The following is a 23,791-nucleotide window of genomic DNA, read 5'->3' on the forward strand; positions in this document are numbered from 1 at the left end:
CTCCACTTGTACATAGCCGACCTCGTTATCAACATTACTCACCAGAATGACACTTTTTTTTTTTTTTTTTTTTTTACCAAGGATGAACCTACACTGACACATCATAATGACCCAAAATCCATAGTTTAACTTACGGTTCACTCTTGATGTTGTATGGGTTATTTTTTGAGGTCTTCTCCCTGGGGGAGAAGTGAGCATGGTCAGAAGTCTTTTGTGTCAGTGCTGCTTGGGTAGCTGAAACCAGTGCCAGCTTTGTCTAGAAGGAAAGCTCTTCTGAATTCCTGTCCCCTGGTGAGAAGAGCTGGGCCTCTTCTTGCATGTGAGGACATGATGTTTTACCAGGGCCAGGAACATCCGTCAGGTAGGCTGGGTTTTACTCAGCCCAGAGATCTGACTCCTCTTTACTCTGTGGCTAGGCCTGCTATATGCTGTATTCCAGGGGGGCCTTTCTTGCTGGTTCCAGGTCCTAAACTAGTTCCCCTTCTCAGCCTTTACATTTTTGTCTAGAGGATCCCTTCCCTACTTCAGCCCCATCCTCATTCTAGGTTCCATGCCACTTTATCTCTGGAACCTCATGGTCCTTAGTTGAATCTGAAAGTCTTCCCAGGGTTAGTGCTCTCAGTCTTACAGTCTTTTGAGCCCTTATCTAAGGGTAAGGATGGATTCTGATCCCATCTAGAGTCACTACAGAGCTTGCTAATGTTACCCTGGGGGTGAGAGGTGAAGCAGGAGAAATTATTCTCATTGATGGGGCCCCAGCTGGTAAAATTTAGCAATTTCCAGATTCCCCTCAGGTTCCAGCCAAGCGCTGAGGAACAGTCTTACCTGTGCCCTCTCTACTCCTTATCTTTACCTTCTTCCTTGATTGCTGTTTCTCTCATTTCTTTCCCTGTGGGCTTGTGTCTCACATCAGACAATCCATTTTCAGGCTCAATTGTGGTGGCTCTGCTTTGCATGCTTACAGATATGTGTTCTCTGGGGGATGAATTACTGTTCAGTGATAAGAAATGAAAGTGGCTGGGAGAGAAGTGGCATTAGGTAGATGGTGGATATTGGTGGTGGGTTTGGGGTTGTACTCAAGAATTCTCTTGCCTTTTGGGGAGATATGGTTTGTTATGAATCCCTTCATGTATGCATTCGTTCCTTCAGCCAGCGTATACTGATTTCATACTTCAGGGTACATGTTAGTCATGGTATCATGTTGGGCCCTAGGGGATAGAGTGAGTCAAGCTTAGTCCTTTCCCTTCTCTGGATGTGGCATGTGAACAACTCAGAGCATGAGAATTAATGCAACAGAATTGTGTACAGAGTGCTTTGGAGCGGAGAATAGTAAATGATTAGTTCTTCCTGGAGACGGGAGAGGAGATCTGAACGTGAGGGAAAGGACTTTGTGGTTTTTTCTGCCAGTGGTTAACAAAGCGTGGTCTGTAGACCATTGAGGATCACCAGGATCTTTTCAGAGGTCAAGAAGCTCAAAGCCATTTTAATAATAATGCTGAGATGTTATTTGTTTTTTTCATTGTGTGTACGTTTGCACAGGTGGTGCAAAAGTGAGTAAAACTCCTGGTACCTTAACAAGAATCAAAGCAGTGGCACAAAGCTGTGCTAGTCATCATTGTATTCATCACTTCCACACATTCTCAGTTTTTTGAAGAAAGCTTTTAATAAAGAAGTTAAAATTTATTAATTTTATTAAATTGTAACCCATGAATGAATACATATCTCTTTAGTATTCTGTGTGATGAAACAGGAAGTACGCATAAAGCACTCCTGCTGCATGTAGAAGTTTGATGTTTATCTCAAGGAAAAGCATTCGTGCGATTGAGTTGCAAGCTGAACTACCTTCTTTTTTCAGGGAACACTATTTTTACTTGAAAAAATAACTGACAGACAAACTGCAGTTACTCAGACTTATGTATTTGGCAGATTTTCTTGAAAATGAATGATGTGAGTCTGCTGCTTTGAGGAAAACAACTGGTAGTATTTGTTGCTAATGATAAAATTCCAGCTTTTAACTGAAAATTAGAATTTTGGAAAACTTATGTGTGCTGCTGTGAGCTAGACAGCTTCCCCAGATTTAAAACTTTTCTGATGAAATTGATGCGGGGTCGGTGAGCCGAGGAGTCGAAAGAAAGATTTCTTAGACTCTTAAGATCTGGCAGTAGTTCTTTTATTTAGAGAATAGAATAGCATGGGGACAGGACCCATGGGCAGTCAGAGCTTCTGCTGCTGCCAGCATGGGGACAGGACCCATGGGCAGTCAGGCTGCTGCATGGGGACAGGACCCATGGGCAGTCAGAGATGCTGCTGGCATGGGGAGCTGCTGCCGCCACCGCTGGCATGGGGGCAGGACCCATGGGCAGGCAGAGCTGCTGCCGGCATGTTGCTGCTGCCGCTTCTGCTGCCTCTGCTGCTGCTGCCGCCCCCGCTGGCATGGGGACAGGACCCACGGGCAGGCAGAGCTGGTGCGTGGGGACAGGACCCACGGGCAGTCAGAGCTCCTGCTGCTGCCCCGAGTTGAGGGTTAGGGCTAAATTTGAGGCTTAGGTATGTGAGTCATCTCTTTACGAAGACAAAGGAAAGAACATGAAAAAAAGTTAAAATGGTATCAGTGCAGGTGGGGTCTGGTCGTTGGGTGATCCCATGACTTTTAGACAAGAATCAAATCGGATTAAGTAAAGGTCAGAAGCCACCACGCTAAATCAGTTACATGAGATTGCCAGACAGCAACCAACTTAAGTTCTTGCCTTCTCCATTAAGAGTTTCTAGGGATAAGGTCATCTCTCTTCTTCTTCCTGGTACAGAGAGGGAGGCATCTTTACAGATAGAGGTTTCCCTTAGAAATGTAAATCTTTCCCAACAAAGGGACAAGCAAGCAAATTCCACTCCTTGGAGCCTGCTTCTCATCTGTAGTTTTAAAAGTAACCAGCCTAAAGTCCTCATCATAAACCGTTTGAAAATTAAGCAACCTAAAAATCCTCATCAAAATCAGTGGTGATATTAATAATTGTGATTATTTTAATATTGTATAAATGAAATATGGTAAATTTGGAAGCTCTGCCTAGCTCATTGAATCTGTAGTTTCTAAATGACCAGTGCATTATGTTACAAAATCACACGTGGATAAAAGATCCATTCAAAGTGAAAGATAGACCAATGGATTTTAATGTAATAGAGCACAAAAAGTTCATCCATGTAGTTTCAGATTTCACGTTGCAACTAACCTTTAATAAACCTACTAGTTGAGTTTTGGTGTAGTATCAGAGAGGAATGTCCACAGTTATCTGAAAGGCCATTAACATACTCTTGACTTTTCCATCTGCATATCTATGTTTTGATCTTCAATCAAAATAACACGTTGAATGCAGAAACAGTTATAAGACCACAGCTGTCTTCTGTTAAGCCAGACATTAAAGAGATTTCAAAAATGTAGAACAATCCCACCCTTCTCATGAATTTTTTTTTCAGAAAACAATTATTTTTCATAAAACATGTTATTTATATTAACACATAGGAGATTTGTTTTAAAATGAATTAATTGCTAAATATTAGGATTTGTCTTTTAATTTCTAATGTGTAACTATCAGTTTTGAGCTTTTAAATTTTTAAGTGTGTAAAGGGGTCCTGAGACCAAAACATTTAAAAACCTGGTCCTGTGCTACTCTCTCTACCTAGAATTCTTCTCTTTTCTGCCTAGAGAAATCCTACATGTAATTGTGGAGTTGGTATTTTGTTATTCATTCAGAAAACATTACTGAGCATCCACCAAGAATCTGGCTTTTGCTTGCTACTGGGGGCATGGTCCCAAGGCCTTATGGAAGTTGTAGTCTGATGGGGAAGACAAATTAAACAACTGCCGCATGGGGTCCTGAGTGTTACTGGTGATGGACACATACATGTGGGAGTCCAGGCTATTGTCACAGTCACCTGCCAGCTCACCTAGAACATATGACTAATCAATTTGATTGGACCATACCTCTTGTATTTTATTCTTCATAATCTGAAAGGGAAAATGGCTGAAGTAGAAGATGGGAACTGTTCACTTGCTGCTCTGACAGGAAAGAAGGAAACTACAAATGTATTGAATGTCAGCTTTATGCAGGCACTATGCAAGGTATTTTAACAAATGCAGTCTTATTTAATTCTCGCTAAAGCCCTATGCGGCAGAGACAGTTCTCTTCATTATGCAGGTGAGATACTGGAGGCTCAGAGAGGTTAAACAACTTGTCCAATATCATATGGTTGCAACTGATGAAGCTGGAATTTTGACATATGGGTTCTGACTCAAAGTCCAGGGCTCTCTCATTGCAGTAATAATGTGTTGCTAAATGGGTGGATCTTCTAAGGTATTCCAAGATGGTTCTGGGAAACCTTGCCAGATTGGACTCTATCAGAGAAAGTAGAAAAGGTCTCAGGAAGGAGAGAGAGACAACGTAAGAAATGGTTGGTTGAAGGAGTTATTTGTGAATTTTGGCTGATATGGTTTTTCTGGACAGGATTCTATGGCCATATGGAACATTAAGATTTTGTACTCCTTTATCCTCATCCCTTTAATCCTTTTCCATGCCTGATGATGCCAGAAGCAAAGGCCACCTGTCTGATCAGCTTACAAACCAGAGCCTGGTGTTTAAACCCCAAACTTCTTGGATCTGCTTGTAGGCCTTTGGGAAAGGGGCTGGCTGACCTCGGGCCAGTGGTGCCCAGCCTGGAGGCTACCAGTCCCTAGAGCTTGGTAAACTATTTCCATTATTTTTAAAAGCCCATTAGAAGTTGTACGTCAGTTAGGATCAACTGTGTGTGGATACAGGCTTATGAAAAGATTGAATTCTTTGCTTTGGGTCAGAAATCTGTCAGTCCAATGTGGTTCATGTGTGCTACCTGTGGTCTTCTATAACAGGAGTCAGCAAACTACGCCCCAGGGGCCAAATCCAACCCATTGCCTATTTTTGTAAATAAAGGTTTTTTTTCTTTCTTTCTTTTTTTTTTTTGCTGAGGAAGATTAGCCCTGAGCTAACATCTGTGCCAATCTTCTTCCATTTTATATGTGGGTTGCCACCAGAGCATGGCTGATGAGTGGTGTAGGTCTGTGCCCAGGATCTGAACCTGCAAACCTGGGCCACTAAAGTGTGCTGAACTCAACTAGCAGGCCACGGGGCCTGCCCCCTGTAAATAAAGTTTTGTTGGAACACAGCTAAGCTCATTCACTTACGTTTTGTCTATGGCTGCTTTTATACTCAATGACAGAGTTAAGTAGTTGCGACAGAGATTATATGGCCCATAAATCCTAAATTGTTTACTATCTGACCTTTTATGGAAAAAGTTTGCTGACCTGTAGAGTAATTTTGATTCTTTCTATCATGGCAGTTAGCACATAGTGTTTTAATTGCCTATCTCCCCCACTTTCGTAATTGAATTCCTTGAGAGAAAAGAAGATATGATTCATCTTTTTATGCCCTGTGCTGAATACAATGCCAGACATATGAAGGGAAGGAAAGCCTTATGTTGGTTGTGTTGCAGTGCTGTGTGCTTTTTCTATGAACTAGTCATTACTTACTGTGATTTTATTTTGATAGGTAGTTCATGGATGGGAGTCCATGAATGAAACAATGGTGCCAAGAGCTCTTGTTGTTGAGGAATTTGAGAAACAATGCCTTAATCTTTGGCTACATTCGACTCTTTCCCTCAGTACCCACCACCCCTCCACCCCACCCTCCACTCCCTAGTCCAACTTGGCAGGACAAATATAGAGGAACATAAGGTTACATGGAGTTATGTCTTTTGTATGTGTACTATTCATCTTACTTTTTTTCTTTTATAAAGCCACTTCTTCAGTGTGCTTCTTACCAGTATTACCATCTGTGGCTTCCAGAAGATGAAGCCAACCTAAAGCTATCTGATCACCTTGGTATAAGGACAATCAGGTGAAGTGCGGGCTTGGGAATCAGCAGACCTGGACTCTTGCTGTGGCTTTTCAGCTGCTTTTGACTGTTAACATCAAAGTTAACATCTGTGAACTTCAATATTGAACATATTTTTATTGAGACACATCTGAGACACTTAAAAAGTTTAATATATTTATAGCCTTCCCTCATTTTGTAAAGGATTTGAGCAATTAGCAAGTGATAGAGAGGTAACCTGTCTTGTCTTATTACTGTCTGAGTAGCAGACAAGTAAATGATTAAATGGATTAGAGTGTTTCGGGTCTTTGATCAGTGCTTTCTAGAAGCCTTCATGACCACAGTCTCTTTACCCTGTCTTTGCTTTCTTTCCTGTGACAGTTTCTTCTGTTATCTGGGAAATAGGGTCTTTCTTGTATCTTCTTTGTGGGTGATCTGAAGAGTATTTTTTTTTTTTTAATTAATGTTATGATAGATTACAACCTTGTGAGATTTCAGTTGTACATTATTGTTAGTCATGTTGTGGGTACACCACTTCCCCCTTTGTGCCCTCTCCCCACCCCCACTTTTCCCTGGTAACCACCGATCAGATCTCCTTGTCAATATGTTAACTTCCACCTATGAGTGGAGTCATATAGAGTTCGTCTTTCTCTGACTGGCTTATTTCGCTTAACATAATACCCTCGAGGTCCATCCACGTTGCTGTGAATGGGCCAATTTTGTCTTTTTTTATGGCTGAGTAGTATTCCGTTGTGTATATATACCATATCTTCTTTATCCAATCATCAGTTTCTTGGCATGTAGGTTGGTTCCACGTCTTGGCTATTGTAAATAATGCCGCGATGAACATAGGGGTGCAACGGACTCTTGGGATTTCTGATTTCAGGTTCTTAGGATAGATACCCAGTAATGGGATGGCTGGGTCATAGGGTATTTCTATTTTTAACTTTTTGAGAAATCTCCACACTGTTTTCCATAGTGGCTGTACCAGGTTGCATTCCCACCAACAGTGTATGAGGGTTCCTTTTTCTCCACAACCTCTCCAACATTTGTCGCTCTTGGTTTTGGATGTTTTTGCCAATCTAACGGGTGTAAGGTGATATCTTAGTGTAGTTTTGATTTGCATTTCCCTGATGATTTGCGATGATGAACATCTTTTCATGTGTCTATTGGCCATATTTATATCTTCTTTTGAGAAATGTCTGTTCATGTCCTCTGCCCATTTTTTGATCGGGTTGTTTGTTTTTTTGTTGTTAAGCCGTGTGAGTTATTTGTATATTATGGAGATTAACCCTTTGTCGGATAAATGGCTTGTAAATATTTTTTCCCAATTAGTGAGCTGTTTTTTTTGTTTCAATCCTGTTTTCCCTTGCCTTGAAGAAGCTCTTTAGTCTGATTTGTTTATTCTTTCTATTGTTTCCCTCAACTGAGGAGTTATAGTGTCCGAAAAGATTCTTTTGAAACTGATGTCAAAGAGTGTACTGCCTATATTCTCTTCTAGAAGACTTATTGTTTCAGGCCTAATCTTTAGGTCGATCTGAAGAGTATTTTACCTAGAAAGTAGTTATCAAGATCTGGGTCAAAAGGAAAGAGGAATTTTAGAATCTAGGAATTGGAAGAAATACTAGAAACTTTAGTTAAAATGCCTTTTTCAAAATACTAGTGAACTTGAGGCCTGGAGAAGGGAAGTGACCTCCCTAGAGTCACATGGTAGAGATAAGACTAGACTCCAGACTCTTTCTGCTCTGCGCATCAGTGGAGCTAGGTGCTTTCCAGGTTTGTAAGAGAGGATTAAGTATCATGAAAGAGCTCGGGTGTGGCCTAGGATCCTGTGCTGGTCTTACTTCCGCATGAGTGACTGTGTGATGGTAGACAGAGGAAGCTGCACGCCAGACCTCCTAAGCTGTTGTATCAGATGAGCTCAGGACCATAGACATCTAGTAGATATTTGCTGAATGTAACTGTCTTTGGGAGGGCATCAGATGTGAAGAGTTTCCCCAGTTAGCTTGTGGCTGACATTATTTGTACCAACAGTGACAAAGTGAACAGAAAAGGAAAACTACATATTATTCTGGCATTGGAATGAATGGACTATTTTTCTGTTTCTAGAAAAGATTGTATTAATTTAGATTTGTTTATTGACTGATTAAAAGTTATATTTCATTTGAATATGTATTTCTTTGATTACTAGTAAGGCTAAACTTTCTTGTTCACTGGTGATTTGTATTTTCTCTCTTTTGTATTTTTTTTCTTTGAGTTACCAATTCGTGTTCTTTGTCTAGATCTCAGCGTATTCCCAGTCCTATGCTTGACTTCTCTGCCAGGGAACTATATTAGGATGATAAAGCATTGTCCCTAAATGAGGGATCTCAGCACATTGTTGGGGAGACAGTTAAAGACTAGATGAAACACTTTTCTCACTGTACAAATATCCGGTTAAGTGGCTACATGAGGAGTCAGGTGCTAGAAGCTAAGGATGCTGAGACAGGTGGGTAATAGAGGCTGGGTGGCAGCTCCTAGTAATATTGTCTCTTGCTTTTCCTGTACAGAGTTTTGCCGGATTGACAAGCCCCTGTGCCACAGTGAGGATGAGAAGCTCAGCTTTGATGCAGTCCGCAGCATCCACAAGCTGATGGATGATGATGCCAATGGTGATGTGGATGTGGAAGAAAGTGATGAGGTGAGCTCTCTCACCTTGCCATGGCTCTCTGCTCTTCCTGTGTGAACCGTTCCTGAAAGCTGTCTAGACAGACTGTTGCCCATGCAGCAATGTTCTTGATGTTGGCTTGTTCTCTAGGAACTCGTCCCTATCAGGGGAGGTGATTCTCAACAGAGCAGCCCTCCACGAGCCAGCCTGTCAGAGTGCAGGCCTTATGTCTATGTCAGTGCCTGGGCTGGCTCCTGTCTGCTTACCAGCTAGAAGCACACCACTGAGAGAGCTGTGCTGTTTGAGAGGGAGAGGGAGCCCTGAGGTTGGTCTCTACAGTTTCCCTGAATCCTCATTGTAATCTTGCAGTAGATGGAGGGCATCAGTCTATGCTTACTCTGTGTTCAGCCCTGTGTCACATGTGGGAGAGAAGGTAAGACAGTCAGATCTTGCCCTCTGGGAGCTTATACTCCATTTGGGAGGAAGAAACAAATGTTCCTAGAAAGATCATTCTGAATTCCTGGCTCCAGTTGCTGGGAGCCAGTTGAGTGGTCCAGATAGTAAGAGTGAGAGGAATCTCTAGATGGAAAAAACTCTGTTATTGTTTCACCTTTTGGCATTACTACAGCACCAGTTCCACAGAGTCCAGCGTACAAAGTCATCCAGTGTGACAAAATTTAAAGGTTTCAGTTGATTTCAAGCTCAACATGAGCCAACAGTTTGGTGAAGCTACCAAGTTATGCCAAATGTATAATAATGATTTAGTGTATATTATGAGGGAGGAGGTAATCCTAATCTCTCCTCCCTGCAGTTTAGCCCACCTTTAAGTTTTGAGTTCAGTTTTGGATCTCACATTGTCAGAAGCATTTGGAACAGGGAGAGCCTATACAGAGAGGAGTGATGTGAATGATGAAGAGTATGGAAACTATGAAATGGGGAACATTCAACGCAGTTCAATATTTATAAGTGTCTATTATGTATGTGCCAGACACTATTCTAGACATGGGGATGTGGCAGTAAATAGGACAGATAATTTACAGTTGAGTGAAGAAAGTTTCACCTGGAAAAGAAAAGACTCAGTTAATGTAATTTCTACCTTTGAATACATTAGAAGTGAAGAAATCAGACACATAATGATAATGATAACAATGAAAACCGCAGCACTAACTATCATTTATTGAATTCTTACCCTATGCCAGGCATAGTGTTAAGCCCTTTCATAGTTACTCTTTTAACTTTCTTAACAGCTTATGAAGTTGATATTATTACCAAGGACTAGAGCCTTGGAAAGGTTAAGCATTTTGTTCAAGGGCACACTGGATATGAACACAGATCTGATTGCAAAGCCCATGCTATTAAGTATAGCTACATTGTTTCTCTTATTCTGAGGGCAGAACCAGGACCAGTATGGGGAGAGTAAAATATAGCCATATTTTTCTAGAATGAAGAATTGCCTAACGCGCTATCTCGTCATAGAAGAGGCTTCTTTGGTAGGTGAGTAGTGAACTCCCTATCACTGAAGATAGGCAGGTAGAATACAGCACTCCACCAGTCGGTCAGCGGAGGGGATCCTTGTAGTAGATTGAACTAGATAATGCCTAAGGAATTTATAAGAGGAGAAAAATAGACTTTCTGGAGGAAAAGTAGAATTTGGATAGAGCAGAGGGGGTGAGGGAGCCTGAATAACAGGGAACCAGTGTGAGCAAAGACGTGGAAGTAGAAAGAAGCATGGTGGGTAGGTTTGCTTAGACAGAGTGACTGTGGTAGAAAACTGCAGGACAAAAACCTGCAAAGGAAAGTGGGTCCCAGCCAGTCAGGCTGAGATGTGTATACTTGTTGAACCTGGCAATTTTAGGTTCTTTTGCAAGAACAACAAACATGATGAAAGTGTCTGAACTTTTGGTCACATCTAGAAGTGTCACTGACCCTCAAAGGACCAAGTTTTATTTGTCTATGATGAGAATAGAGCCATGTTCCTAGTGGTGAATGAGGCCTGGGGGTATCCTGATCTCTCTCCGAGGGCCTGGCCACAGGACTGGGAGACGGACAGCACAACAGTCTAGAAGGTGATATCATCCAAGATCCACAAATTCCTCGATATCTTTGTCATCCACCCCTCCTCCTTTTTGACTTTCTGCTGAATTGCTTTGTCAATGAGGGGAGGAAGAAAATGTTCTTTTCAGAGGAATGTTACCACAACAAAAAGCTCATCAGCACAAACTGTTCTAAAATAACACAAAAGCTGTCACCCTGCTCTTCTGTGTGCCAGTGGTGAGCTGTTCTTTTTCAGGATAGCTTCTGCCTTGCCTTGGCTTCCGCTGCTCTCTCTGCCATCTCAGGCCTCTGGTGGTTAGAGGGAGCTGCTAGTCTGAGTTTTCATGATCAGTCACACGTTACTGTCCTTGAAAGAGAAAGTAATGGTAGCAAAGTGTGTATGCTTACATCAGTCTAGACATATCCTAGACAACTTTGGAGTTCGGGGTCTAACTAGAAAGTTGGATGGATAGCTCAGAGCTTAGGATATTGGATAATGGACGCTGAGGCAGAGAGATGAAACCTGGTTGTGCTGGCCATCAAGGACTGAGATTTTTATGACCCATTTAAAAGCATTGCTAATTACCCAAGGATCTTAGTAGAAGTTTGAAAGGATGCTCTGTGAAGGCCTCATTTATTCAGCCTCAGATCAGTAAGATTTTCAGATAACTGAGTTAATAACCTCAGTTCTAGATCTTTTAAAATTTTAGCCGTTTTTGAAGTAAGTCTTTCTTCTTATAGATTATTGTGAGCCAAGTGTAAACTTTCTTTGGATAATTCAAAACATGTCTTCAGGGCCTCTTGCACTATTACCCCAGTGCCTAGATTCCTATATGCATTATTGTGTTTTCTTCTTATAGTTTTCCCATCTCTTCTTTGATTCATTCTCATTTCTAATTTCTGTATCTACTCTGCTATGAGCTATGAAATTAGACTTATGGTAAATAGACTCGGTAGTCATCTTACAGAAAATATAATATTATTTGTGTGGGGGGCAGCTACTTTGGCTGCTCAAGTGCCATCTCTGCTTGCTTCTGTCCTAGATAGCAGAGGCTATGGATTGTGGGCCCTTCAGATGAGCAAGATGGCACTGTTGGTGATGGTGCTCTTGCAAAGTTGGCAGAGAGTTCTATGAGCCTGGCAGTGTGGGAATTCATGACCTGTGTTCTATTCAGACTCTGATGGGGACACTGCCCATGGACAAAGGATTTTCTGCAGTGGGATGGTGCCATCAGGTTGTCCTGACAGTCTGAGGTCGGCTTCTCTGGAGCCTAGGTGGAAAATTAGGGCATTTATTCAGCCATTAAACAAATTCTTATTGAATACTTAGGATGTACCAGGTACTGTTGTAGGGCTTTAGATTCCATCATTAAAAAAACAGATAAGATCTCTGCTTTTATAGAGCTTATGTTCTAGTGGTCTGTGTCACAGATGACTAAGTGATAAGTAAACTTTGAAATTAGGCATAAATGTGATCAGATTTTAGTAGGTTAGTGACTTCCCCTTTGGTTTTCTCAGGGTAAAATGTTGGTTAATGATTCCTACCCTTGCAGGGTTGTTGTCAAGAGTGAGAAAAGTGCTGTTAAAAGTTCCCAGCACAAATAAAGAACTCTCAAAACTCGACAGTAGAAAACAAGCAACTGAATAAAAAATGGGAAAAGATTTGAACAGACACTTTATCAAAGAAGATATATGAATGGAAAATTAAACAGATGAAACTATGCTCAGTGCCATTAGCCATTAGGGAAGTGCAAATTAAAACCACAATGAGATACCACTACACACCGATTAGAATGGCTAAAATTAAAAAATGGTCAATACCAAGTACCAGACAAGAAAGAAGAGCCACTAGAACTCTTGCTTCTTATAAAGTTTCTTATAAAGTTAAATATAACTTAGTTCATTTCCCAGAAGTTCTGCTTCCAGATGTTTACTGCTATAGATAAATGACAGTTTAGGGGCTGGCCCTGTGGCCAAATGGTTAAGGTTGTGTACTCCGCTTTGGCAGCCCAGGGTTTTGCCGGTTTGGATCCGGGGACCAGGTGCGGACCTAGCACCACTTGTCAAGCCATGCTGAGGTGACATCCCACGTAGCAGAAGTAGAAGGACCTACAACTAGAATATACAACTGTGTACTGGGGGGCTTTGGAGAGAAGAAGAAGAGAAGAAAAGATTGGCAACAGATGTTAGCTCAGGGCCAGTCTTAAAAAAAAAAAAGAAAATTTATATTCATGCTGAAACCTGTACACAGATATTTATAGCAGCTTTATTCATAATCGTCAAAAACTGGACAGAAATCACTTGTCCTTCATTGTGTGAATGGATGAAAAACTATGGAAAACTACTCAGCAATAAAAAGGAATAAACTGTTGAGGCACACAACACAGATGAATCTCAAAGGCATTATGCTGAGTGAAAGAAACCAGTCTCCAAAAGTTACATACTGTATGATTCCATTTCTGTGACATTCTGAGAAAGGAGTGTGGGGAGGGTTTGACTACAAAGGGGCAGCATGAGGAAATTTTGGGGAGTAATAGAACTCTCCCATGTCTGGATTGTGGGGGCAGTGATAAGAATCTAAATATATATGAAAACTCATAGAACTATATACCCTCCCCCCAAAAAGTTAATTTCATCATATGTTATTTAAAAAAACAAAATTCCCAACATAGTACCTGACACACAGTTCAAGCTCAGTGAGTACTAGTTATTTTCCCCTTTCTCTTTCTTCTGTATTTCTAGGAAGGCTACCTGTATCTGACAGTTGTATTTTAATGTTTGTTCGGCTGATGTGTTTCTCTCACCAAATTGTGAGCCTCTTCAGGGCAGGGACTGACCTTGTCTGGTTTGTTTTTTGTTTCCCCAATGCCCAGCAGGACCGGGTACAGAATATATACTTAATCACTGTGTGAAATGACTGACCGATATCACTGTAGCAGCATGGTGTCAGGCTGAGATGGAAGTCTTGAGCAAGGGTGTGATCACACATTTCGGGGGGTAGGGATGGGTAGGGAGCACTGTGAGTCTAGGGAGCTGCAAAATCTACTCATGCTTCTGTTGGTATCTGTGGTGTCTGGTGGAGAAGTATGGCACAGGGTTAAGAGTGTGTGCTCTGGAGTCTCGCAGACCTGGGTTTCAATCTGGCTCTGCCTTTACCAGCTGTGGAAACTTGGAGATGTTACTTAATCTCTTTCAGCCTCAATCTCTTTGTTAGAAGTGGAGTAATAATAGTAGGCACCTCATGAAATTGTTGTGAAGATTAAATGAAATAATGCATGTAAAGTGCTCAGTACAATGCCTGGTATATAGAAGAGGCTCAATTTTTTGGGTTATTGCAGCTCAGATCTGCATCAGGCTGATGAAAATGTTCTAAACTTGTGGTGGTGGTTGCACACCTGTGAATATGCTAAAAACCCTTGAGTTGTACACTAAATTGGTACGTGGATTATATATCAATAAAGACGTTAAGAATATTAAAGTGTCACTACATTGGTTGGAGTAGTGGTCACCTCCTACTTGCCTTTCTGTAGCCTAGCCCATAAGAATCCCTAGGGCTGTGTGGAAAACACTTCGAAAACCACGTTGATTTCTCTCTCCATTTCCCCCACTCCTAACTTGGATAGATATGTAGAGGTGCTTCTAAGTCTGAAGGTTTCTGGAGACGGAAGTCCCTGGTTAGCTAACTAAAAGCTTGGTTGCCTCTGTTTCTGGGCAGGTATAGATGGCTTTTGAGGACACCAGACTGAAAAGCCCTGGGGCATTCTCTTTGGGAGAATTCCTTCTTTCCTTCCTCCCTCCCTTCCTTCCTTCCTTGCTTCCTTTTTCTTTTTTGTAGCTGTCACTTCTGGGGAAGCTAAGATGGCAAGAAAGTAATTCCCTTTCACCCACATACCTGGGACCTGAATCAAGTTCTTGGCACTTACCATATGGAGCTCCATGAGGGGAGATGGCAAAGGCACCTGGCTAAGTAGCCCTGGTTTTGTTTTTCCTGGATTCACCTTGTCTCAGGGCCTCCCTCTGATTACCACAGCTGTTACCATGCTGGCCTCTGGGAAGCAAAGCTCTCCCTTTAGTCCCTGGACCCAATCCTAAACATGGATTTTCCTTGCCTTCTCTTTGCACAGCTTTGAGAGCCTGAAGCTTTTGATTTTTTTTTTTTTAAGTTTACTATATGCAATGTAGGGCAGAAAAGAAATAATTGCAAACAATTCTTCAAATAACCTCAGTATAATTTTCTGATGCATGCATTTCTGTTGCTGCAGTAATCCTTCTTTGACTTAAAGGACTGTTACAGTTTGGAGGCACATCTCTGGTTTTTTGCCTTCCAGCTCCTTGCCTGTCTCCTGGTGCAATTTACCATCTTCTCTCTTGCCTTGTGGAACATTCTGACCCCCTGCCCTTCATCCAGGCAAAGCACGGATTGAAGTCTACTCAGGCCCTTTGGACAGAACGGAGATAACTGATAGCATGAATGACATTATTCTTTAGGTGAAACCTGCTCCTTAGGCTAAGGAAATGACCTGCTCCCATTTTTTTCTTGTAAATACTTGATCATAGGGTGTCTGTAGCATTCACATACCATCAGTGACTCGTGGACAGTTTACAGGCTGCATTCCCACTGAGTCCAAGTTCTGTGACCTTGCTTATGCATTCGGCCCTAACTTTTGTGAATTTCTTAGAATTAAGTGTTTAGACATTGACTTTTTAAATGTCTAGGCATAAGCTTTGGTGTCTGACCTGAGTTCAAATCCAAGCCTTGCAATGTACTAGCTGTAAGGCCAAGTAATTTGGAGCCCCACTTTCCTCATCGGTAAAGTAGGGATGAAAATAAAATACTGTTTGCCACTGACAAGCCCTCAGCCTAGTGAGAGAGGCAGATGTGTAAACAGGCAATGACAGTAGCACATTTTAAGGGCTCTAATGGTGGTGTGCACAGGAGACTGTGGGAGTTTCAACAGGAATAAGGGTGAGGTAATCTAACATGTGCTGGTGTGGCAGAAGACACGTTGTCAGCCAGCACTCAGGGAAGCTAGACAAGCTGAGCTACACATCAGAGGCATAGTTTGCAATCTGTCCCAGGGCCTTAGCCAGATACAGGATGAAGCAGCAGCTCCCCCAGATGGTACCTCTCAGGTTTCCAGGAAAACCCAGATGGTGGTTTGCTTTGACAGACAGGGAAATTCTTTCTCACTAAGCAGACTGTTGTTTTCCTTCCTCCCCATTTCTTGGTGAGTCTGCTTTGTTTATTCTGGATGGCAATCCTATTGATGACAGGCATTAGTTGTACTTGTAAGGCTTCTGTATGTATATATGTCTACAAGTGCCTTTGTGTTTGTGTTTCCTTGTATGTGCATATACATCATTTTGTGCCTTTCTGTATTTGTATGTGTCTTTCTGTATTTAGACGTGTCTGTGTATATGAGAAGAAGTGGAGGGAGGAGAGGAACACTGCACTAGGGAAGTAGGAGCTGAGAGAAAGCCCATAAGCCAGATTGAGGATCACGGAGAAGGTTAGGAGCAAAAGGTTAAGCTACAGTATAGTTTGCAGGACCTGGAGGTAAGGGTGGAGCTAGAAGTGTAATTAGGAATCCGAAGATGCTGTTAGTCTAGGCAGGATCTAGGCCTTACAAAGTGGTATGCAGAATGCAAGGGTCATCTTGCAGCCAGAAATGGTCAAGCCAGCAGAGAAAAACCCTGCATCAGGTATCAAGCTTCTGACTCTTCCTAAGGAGGAACCGACGGCTGGCTCCTGAGACTCTGCTTTCCTTCAGACCTAACTGGTGTTAGTGTTTGGTTGTCTGTATGTGTAGTTACACAAGTCTGTTTGTGCACGTCTGTATCTGCAGGTGCACCACATTTAGTGTACTTCGTGGCATAAGAAACAACTGGTTTCCAATGCAATGCCTGATTCACTTGAGGATCAGTGACCCTCCCATTGTGTTCTCCTCCACTTCTTTCTCTCTCTCTTCCTTCTCCAAACATAGTGTCTGTTCTGCGCTGGATGCTGGATATGCAAACACTATTAAGGAAGACAAATTTTCTGCCTACAAAGAATTCACATATTGGTGAGGCAGAAAGACATACATATTCAATCCCAATGAGTATTGTGACGAGAGATGAGCACTACATGCTCTGGAAGTGCAGAAGAGGGAATTTAACCTAGGGCATCAGGAAAGACTGCCTAGGTGAGGTGATGCCTGAGATGAATCTTGGGAGATGAATAAGAGGGGGACCAGATGAGAAGAGTATACTGAGTAGAGGAATGAGAGTGATGTCCTTAGAGATCTGTGGGTCAGTGGTTCCTGTAACTTGAGCATAGAATGTAATAGTGGGACAGGGAGGGAGAGGTTGGAGCTGAGGTTGCAAAGGCAGGCATTAGCCAGATCTTGCCATACTGAGGAACTTGGATTTTATCCCAAAGATATGAGCTAGAAGGATTGTAAACAGAGATGGCTCTAATTCTGATTGAAGGTATGTCAGGGGCAGGCTTTGCAGAGCAGGTGAAACTGGAACTTGGTTTTTAAAGATGAGCAGGATTTACCAAGGAAGAAAGAAGCAGGAGCATTCCAGGAAAGAGGAACTTTATGAGTAAAGGCAGGAGGCAAAAAATGTGGCAAGTTTGGGAGACATCAAGATGTCTAAAGAACAGTGTCTTCATCTATAAGATAGGGACACTGGTAATATATACCTTCAATGACTGGTGTGAGGCTCAAATAAAATAATGGGTGTGAAGAAGCCTTTGACAACCATAATGCTGTGTCACATTTCAACAGCAGTTGTTGTTATCCAGCTTCTTCTCTTTCCTGTCAGTGCCCAGCAGCATCAGGCCCCCCAAGTGTAGGTCAGGTAGGCGTGCACCTCAGCAGTGTGGCACTGACTGGGTGAGAACCATGCGTCTTTTATCTAGCCACCTGGCATCTTGAGGAGGAGGAGCTAAGATTAGAAGTTGCTGGGCGGTGGCCGGCCTGGTGGTGTAGCGGTTAAGTTTGTGCGCTCGGCTTCAGTGGTCCAGGGTTCCCGGGTTTGGATCCTAGATGCGGACCTAGCACTGCTTGTCAAGCCATGCTGTGGTGGCATCCCACATAAAATAGAGGAAGACTGGCACAGATGTTAGCTCAGCGGCAATCTTCCTCAAGCAAGAAGAGGAAGATTGGCAACAGATGTTAGCTCAGGGCCAATCTTCCTCACAAAAAACAAAGTTGTTGCTGGGACTCAGAGGCTGAGTGCTGGTTCATTCAGGATACACCATTCTCCACAATGTGAGCCCTCTTGCAAAGGGACCGAGGTTCAGAATAGTCAAACGTTTATGAAGCACCTTCTACATATGGGCACTGTGAGGGATTGTGCCTTAAATGATCTCAGTTTCTTCATGTTGTAACTGAGGTAGTCTGCATTTTACAGGCTCAAGGTGACATAGTGAGTAAGTGGCAGAGATGGGATTCGAGTCCATATCTATGAGATTCTTTTTCTTATATGTCACTTCACAAGCTTTCTATTATCTCTAGTTGATGAGCAACTCCCTGACTAGTTGAGAGTGGGAAACTCTGTGAGGTCTCAGGCAGTGTGGGGTTGGGAGGAGAGAGAGTATCTGGGCTTTCTTTGGGAGTGAGCCACAGCACTTCCTCCACATTGACCTGTGGTTCTTGCTTTCAAAGACTGGCCCTCCTCTATATATCTGTCTCACCTAGATGCTTTTAGTATATCTGGTCGATCTCTGTGTCCCTGGATCCCAGCACAGGACATGTCACATACTAACTGCTCAGTAAATGCTGGTTGGGCAAATGAATGAATAAATACTTCTTAATAAAGAACCCCTAATATCTTCACTACTTCCTTCTGCCTTGTCTTGTGGTACTATCATACTCTGATAGGAGATTTTGTTCTTAAGGACATTTTTTTTGATGTTGCTCATTGACACATAAGCCTAATTCTCCCTCTTAGAGTTGGTTAGAAGCCAGAAGGTTCTTAAAGAGGGGTATGAGTTTGTCTTACTGTCTTACATTCTCTCTTCCCAAGCTTTTTCCCTTACCTCCTCACTGCCCAAAGGTGAGTGGCATTCATAAGGAACAAATGGTGAGCCCTCAACTCTTTTACCAAGTTGATTGAAGTTAGTATTCTCTTTTGAAAATGGAGTCCAGATGGTTTTCCTACTGTTGAGTGCTTGGTTGGTTTGTGTTTCCCAGGGTCTTGGAAAGGCATCATAGGGATGGTAGTGTAGGGGAACAACTGGGAGGAAATCAAAGTTGACTCTTATTCGTGGGAATTGTAAGAGAGAGAGATTTCGTAAGTACTTGAAGCCATAATGGAGAGAGGATTAGGTGCATTTAGTCCAGGGGTCAGCAAACTGTGACCCCATTCCTGTTTTTTGAACAGTCTGTAAACTAAGAATGGCTTTTACATTTTTAAATAGTTGGGGAAAAAAATCCAAAGAAGAATTTTGTGACATGTGAAATTTATATGAAATTCAAATTTCAGTGTCCATAAATAAAGTTTTATTGGCACAGAGCCACTCTTACTCATTTACATATTGTCTATAGCTGCTTCCACACAAAAACAGCAGAGTTGAGTAGTTGTAACAGGGACGATATGGCCCACCAAGCCTAGAATATTTACTGTCTGGCCCTTTACAGAAAAAATTTGGCTGGTCCCTGGTCTAACCCATCAATTTTTTTTAAACAACTTTTTTGAGATATAATTCATGTATCATACAATTTGCCCATTTAAAGTGTACAATTCAGTGGTCATTAGTATATTCACAGATATGTGTAACCATCACCACAGTCAATTTTAGAATATTTTTGTCACCTCAAAGAGAAACCCCATACACATTAGCTATTGTCTCCCTCTCCTATTCCCTTCAGCCCTAAGCAACTACTAATCTACTTTCTGTCTCTCTAGATTTGCCTATTCTGGACATTTCGCATAAATGGGATCATATGATATGTGGTCCTTTGTGACTGGCTTATTTCACTTAGCGTGTTTTCAAGGTTCATCCATGTTGTAGCATGTATCAGAACTTTGCTGCTTTTTATGGCTGAGTAATATTCTCTTGTATGGATGCACTACATTTTATTTATTCTCTCATCAGCTGATGGACTTTTGGTTGTTTCTCTTCTTTTTGGTGAGGAACATTGGCCCCGAGCTGACATCTGTTGCCGGTCTCGCTTGAGGAAGATTGTCCCTGAGCTAACATCTGTGCCAGTCTTCCTCTATTTTATTTGTCGGATGTCACCACAGCATGGCCTGATGAGCGGCGTGTAAGTCCGCACCTGGGATCCTAACCTGCAAACCCCAGGCCGCCAAAGCGGAGTGTGTGAACCTATCCACTATGCCACTGGGCCAGCCCTGGATTGTTTCTGTTTTCACCTTTGGGGTGTTATGAATAATGCTGCTATAGACGTGTGCAAGTTTTCGTGTGGGCATATGTTTTTATTTCTCTTGGGTATATATACCTAGGAGTGGAATTGTTGAGTCATATGGTAAGTATATGTTTACCTATTTGAGGTGCTGCCAGACTGTTTCCAAAGTGGCTGAACCATTTTATATTCATACCAACAGTCTATGAGGGTTTTGATTTCTTCACATCCTCAACTCTTGTTTTTATCTGGTTTTTTGATTACAGCCATCCTTGTGGGTGAGAAGTAATATCTCGTTATGGTTTTGATTTGTATTTCCCTGATGACTGATGATGTCAAACATATTTTCATGTGCTTATTGACCATTTGTATATCTCCTTTGGAGATATGTTTTATTCATATCCTTTGCCCAGTTTTTAATTGGGCTGTTTGTCTTTTTACTTGTTAAAGTTGTTAAAGTTCTTTATATATTCTAGATATAAGTTCCTTATCAGATATATCATTTGAAAATATTTTCTCTCATTCTGTAGGTTGGCTTTTCGCTTTCTTATAGTGTCCTTTGAAGCAGAAAAGTTTTCAGTTTTGACGAAGTCCAGTTTCTTTTTTCTTAGTATGCAGTTTGATGTCATATCTAAGAATCCATTGCCAAACCCAAGATCATGACAGTTTACCCTTGTGTTTTTTCCTAAGAATGTTCAAGGCATCTGAAGCTTAACATGCCCCAAACTGGATTCTAAATGTCACCTCATCCAAAACCTGCTCTACCCATGGTGTCCCTCATCTCAGCTGAAGGCAACTTCATTGTTTTAGTTGCCTGGGCCAAAAAATACTCTGAATCATCCATAATTCCTCTCACATTCCACATCTATTGGTAAATCTGGTGGGTTCTACCTTCAAAATATGTCCACAGTTTAATCATTTCTCACCACTACTCCACTGCAGGCACTGAGGTTCAGTAGCCTCCTAACAAATCACCATGTCTGCAGTCTGTTCTCAGCGTAGCAGCCAGAAGCTTTAAAAAGAAAAAAATAGGATCATTTCACTCGTGTGCTCTAAACCCTGTGATAGCTCCATTTTTCACTTAGGGTGAAAGCCAAAGTCAACACAAGAGTCATCAAGGCCCTATGTAATCTGGCCCCGCTGATCATTATGATCTCCTCTCCTTCATTGTCTCCCTTGGTCACTCACCTCAACTACCCTCCTTGCTGTTCCTCAAACAGTCCTTGTTGTTTCCATCTTAGGGCCTTGTTCTAGCTCTTACCTCTGCCTGGAATATTCTCCCAGATACTCACTTTGATAACTCCCGGATATTCCCAAATACTTTCCCTTTTCTCATACCTTTACCTTATCAGTGAGACTATTCCCAGATTACCTTATTTAATAATGAAATCTGCAACTCTCCTCTACTCCTGGCATCCATAACCTCTTTACACATTACTTCTTTTTATTTGTTTGTTTATTTTTAAGGACTTATCACCTTCTGGATTCTATCATTTGATCATTTATTATTTTCTTGTTTATTGTCTAGAATATAAGGTCCATAAAGGCAAGGGATCTGTTTTGTTCACTGCTAAATCCCTGGCACCTAGAAAAGTGCCTGGCTAAGTATTCAATAAAAACAATATTCGATAAATATTGTTGAATGAATGAATGAATCTATTTAATAAAAGAACAGATTTAGTTTTTCATGTGACTTCAAATTACTTTCTGGGGTCACAATAGCCTTAAGAACTTCCTTTGGTATTTTTGTTAAGTTGTGTTGGCTGTCAAAGAGTTTTCTTGACGTTTTTTATTTGGAAATGTCTTTATTTTGCCTTTGCTTTAAAAAGATAGTTTTGCTGGATATAAGATTCTTAGTTGACAATTTTTTCTCTCAACACTTTGAACATGTCATCTCACTGCCTTCTCTTTTGATGAGAAGTTAGCTGTGAATTTTATTGGGCTTCCCTTGTATGTGATGAATCATTTTCATCTTGCTGCTTTCAAGATTTTCTCTTTGCCTTTGGCTTTCAGCATTTTACTATGGTGTGTCTATCTGTGGTTCTCTTTGCATTTTTCCTTCTTGCAGTTTGTTGAGCTTTCTGGATGGGTAGTTTAATGTTTTTCTGTAAAGTTGGGAATTTTCCAGTCATTATTTCTTTGAATATTTTTCTCTTTTCTTTATCTTTATCCTCTCCTTGTGATACTCCCATTATGCATATATAGTTGAGCTTAATGGTGTTCCACATTTCTCTGAGACTGTTCTCTTTTTTTTCCTCTGCTTTTTGGATTGTGTAATCTTTATTGATGTCTCTTCAAATTTGCTAATTCTTTCTTTTGCTGGTTCACATCTACTGTTGAGCTCCTCTCCTGAAATTTGCACAACATCCATTTGGTTTTTTTTTTTATAATTTTCTATCTATTGATATTCTTTATTTGATGTGATATCATCATCACATATTCCTTTATTTCTTTAATCATGGTTTCTTTTAGTCTTTTTTTTTTTAGATTATTTTATTTTTATTTTATTTTTTGAGGAAGATTTGCCCTGAACTAACGGCCAATCCTCTTTTTTGTTGAGGAAGATGGCCCTGAGCTAACATCTGTGCCCGTCTTCTTCTACTTTATATGTGGGACACCTACCACAGCATGGCTTGACAAGCCTTGTGTAGGTCTGCACCTGGGATCTGAACAAGCAAAGCTTGGGCCACTGAAGCAGGACGTGTGAACTTAACAGCTGCACCACCGGGCTGGCCCCCTTTAGTTGTTGAACATATTTAAAATGGCTACTTTGAAGTCTTTTTCTGTTAAATCTGAAATTTGGTTGCTCTCATATATGGTTTCTATTGCCTGCCTTTTTTCTGGCATATGGGCCTTGTTTTTCTGTTAATTTGCGTGTCTCATTTTTTTGTTGGAAACTGGACTTTTTGATAATATATTGTAGCAACTCTGGGTACTGGTCCACTCCCTCTAGGGCTTGTTATGATTTACTTATTTATTTGGTGACTGGCTAGGTTATTTTAGTGGTCTTTTTCTACCATGTCTACATAGTGTGAAGCCTCTCATATTGCTTCTCAGAGGTGCAGCCTTGGATACGGCCACAGTCACCTTTGGATGACAGTGATTTTGGCAGGGCTCTCTTTGATTGACTCTCTCTTTCCCTAACTACACCCAGCTTTTAAGCTCCATTAGTTGTCATCTGATTATTCTCTGTTTTCAGCAATGCCCTGGGGCATAAATTTGCTCTACAGACTGATCCAATCACATTAGGATTCCTTTGAAAGGATGGTTCCTGGGATCAGTAGTTGAGATTTGTTATTACTCCAGGAGGGCTCCTCCCAGCTATCTCTTTCTCCATTTCTCACAGCAAATTCTCCAGCCTACAGTTTAGCCTGTATCTCCAATGAATCTACCAATCTTCTCCAAAATCCCTTTTATCACACCTTCCACTGTTTTTGGGAGCACCCTTAATCTTGAACTTCTTCACACTCTATTGCAAATAAAATAATTTCCTTTGGGAAGAGATTCAAAGCTCTGTGTTTTACAGCCTGCTTCTCTTCCCAGGCAAAATCCCTGAGCCATAATTCTGGAGCTAGAAGTGGGAACAGTGATGTGGGAGTGACACTTTAGGAGCTGAGCACTTGGTGGAGAGGTGGCAGTAGCCTCAGGTCTTCTTAGCCTGCTTTTCCCAGAGTATAATCACTGTTTTACTAGCCAAGGCACTGGCAATCAAGGCCCCAGCATCCTCTGTGGTGCAGAGTCCAAGGTGAAGCCCCTGTCCCATGAGTAGGGGCTAGGTGGAAGAAGGGAGGCCCACTTCTTGGCTGGACTCACCCAGAGCTTAGCCTTAGCAACTGGTAACTGGAGGCAGGATGAGA

At 41.6% G+C, this 23,791-nt stretch overlaps 1 protein-coding gene across 17 annotated transcripts in view; it reads left to right on the forward strand.

Moving 5' to 3' along the window:
- STIM1 (stromal interaction molecule 1) overlaps nucleotides 1-23,791 on the forward strand; it is a 172,989-nt gene that overhangs the window by 82,101 nt on the left and 67,097 nt on the right. For all 17 annotated transcript variants that reach the window (XM_001499852.7, XM_014741723.3, XM_070274560.1 and 14 more), the window contains one exon: nucleotides 8,447-8,577. In XM_001499852.7, coding sequence (XP_001499902.2) covers nucleotides 8,447-8,577 — 131 coding nt within the window. The remainder of the gene's footprint in view (nucleotides 1-8,446; nucleotides 8,578-23,791) is intronic.

Source organism: Equus caballus, chromosome 7 (genome assembly GCF_041296265.1).
Source record: "Equus caballus isolate H_3958 breed thoroughbred chromosome 7, TB-T2T, whole genome shotgun sequence".
NCBI lineage: Eukaryota > Metazoa > Chordata > Mammalia > Perissodactyla > Equidae > Equus > Equus caballus.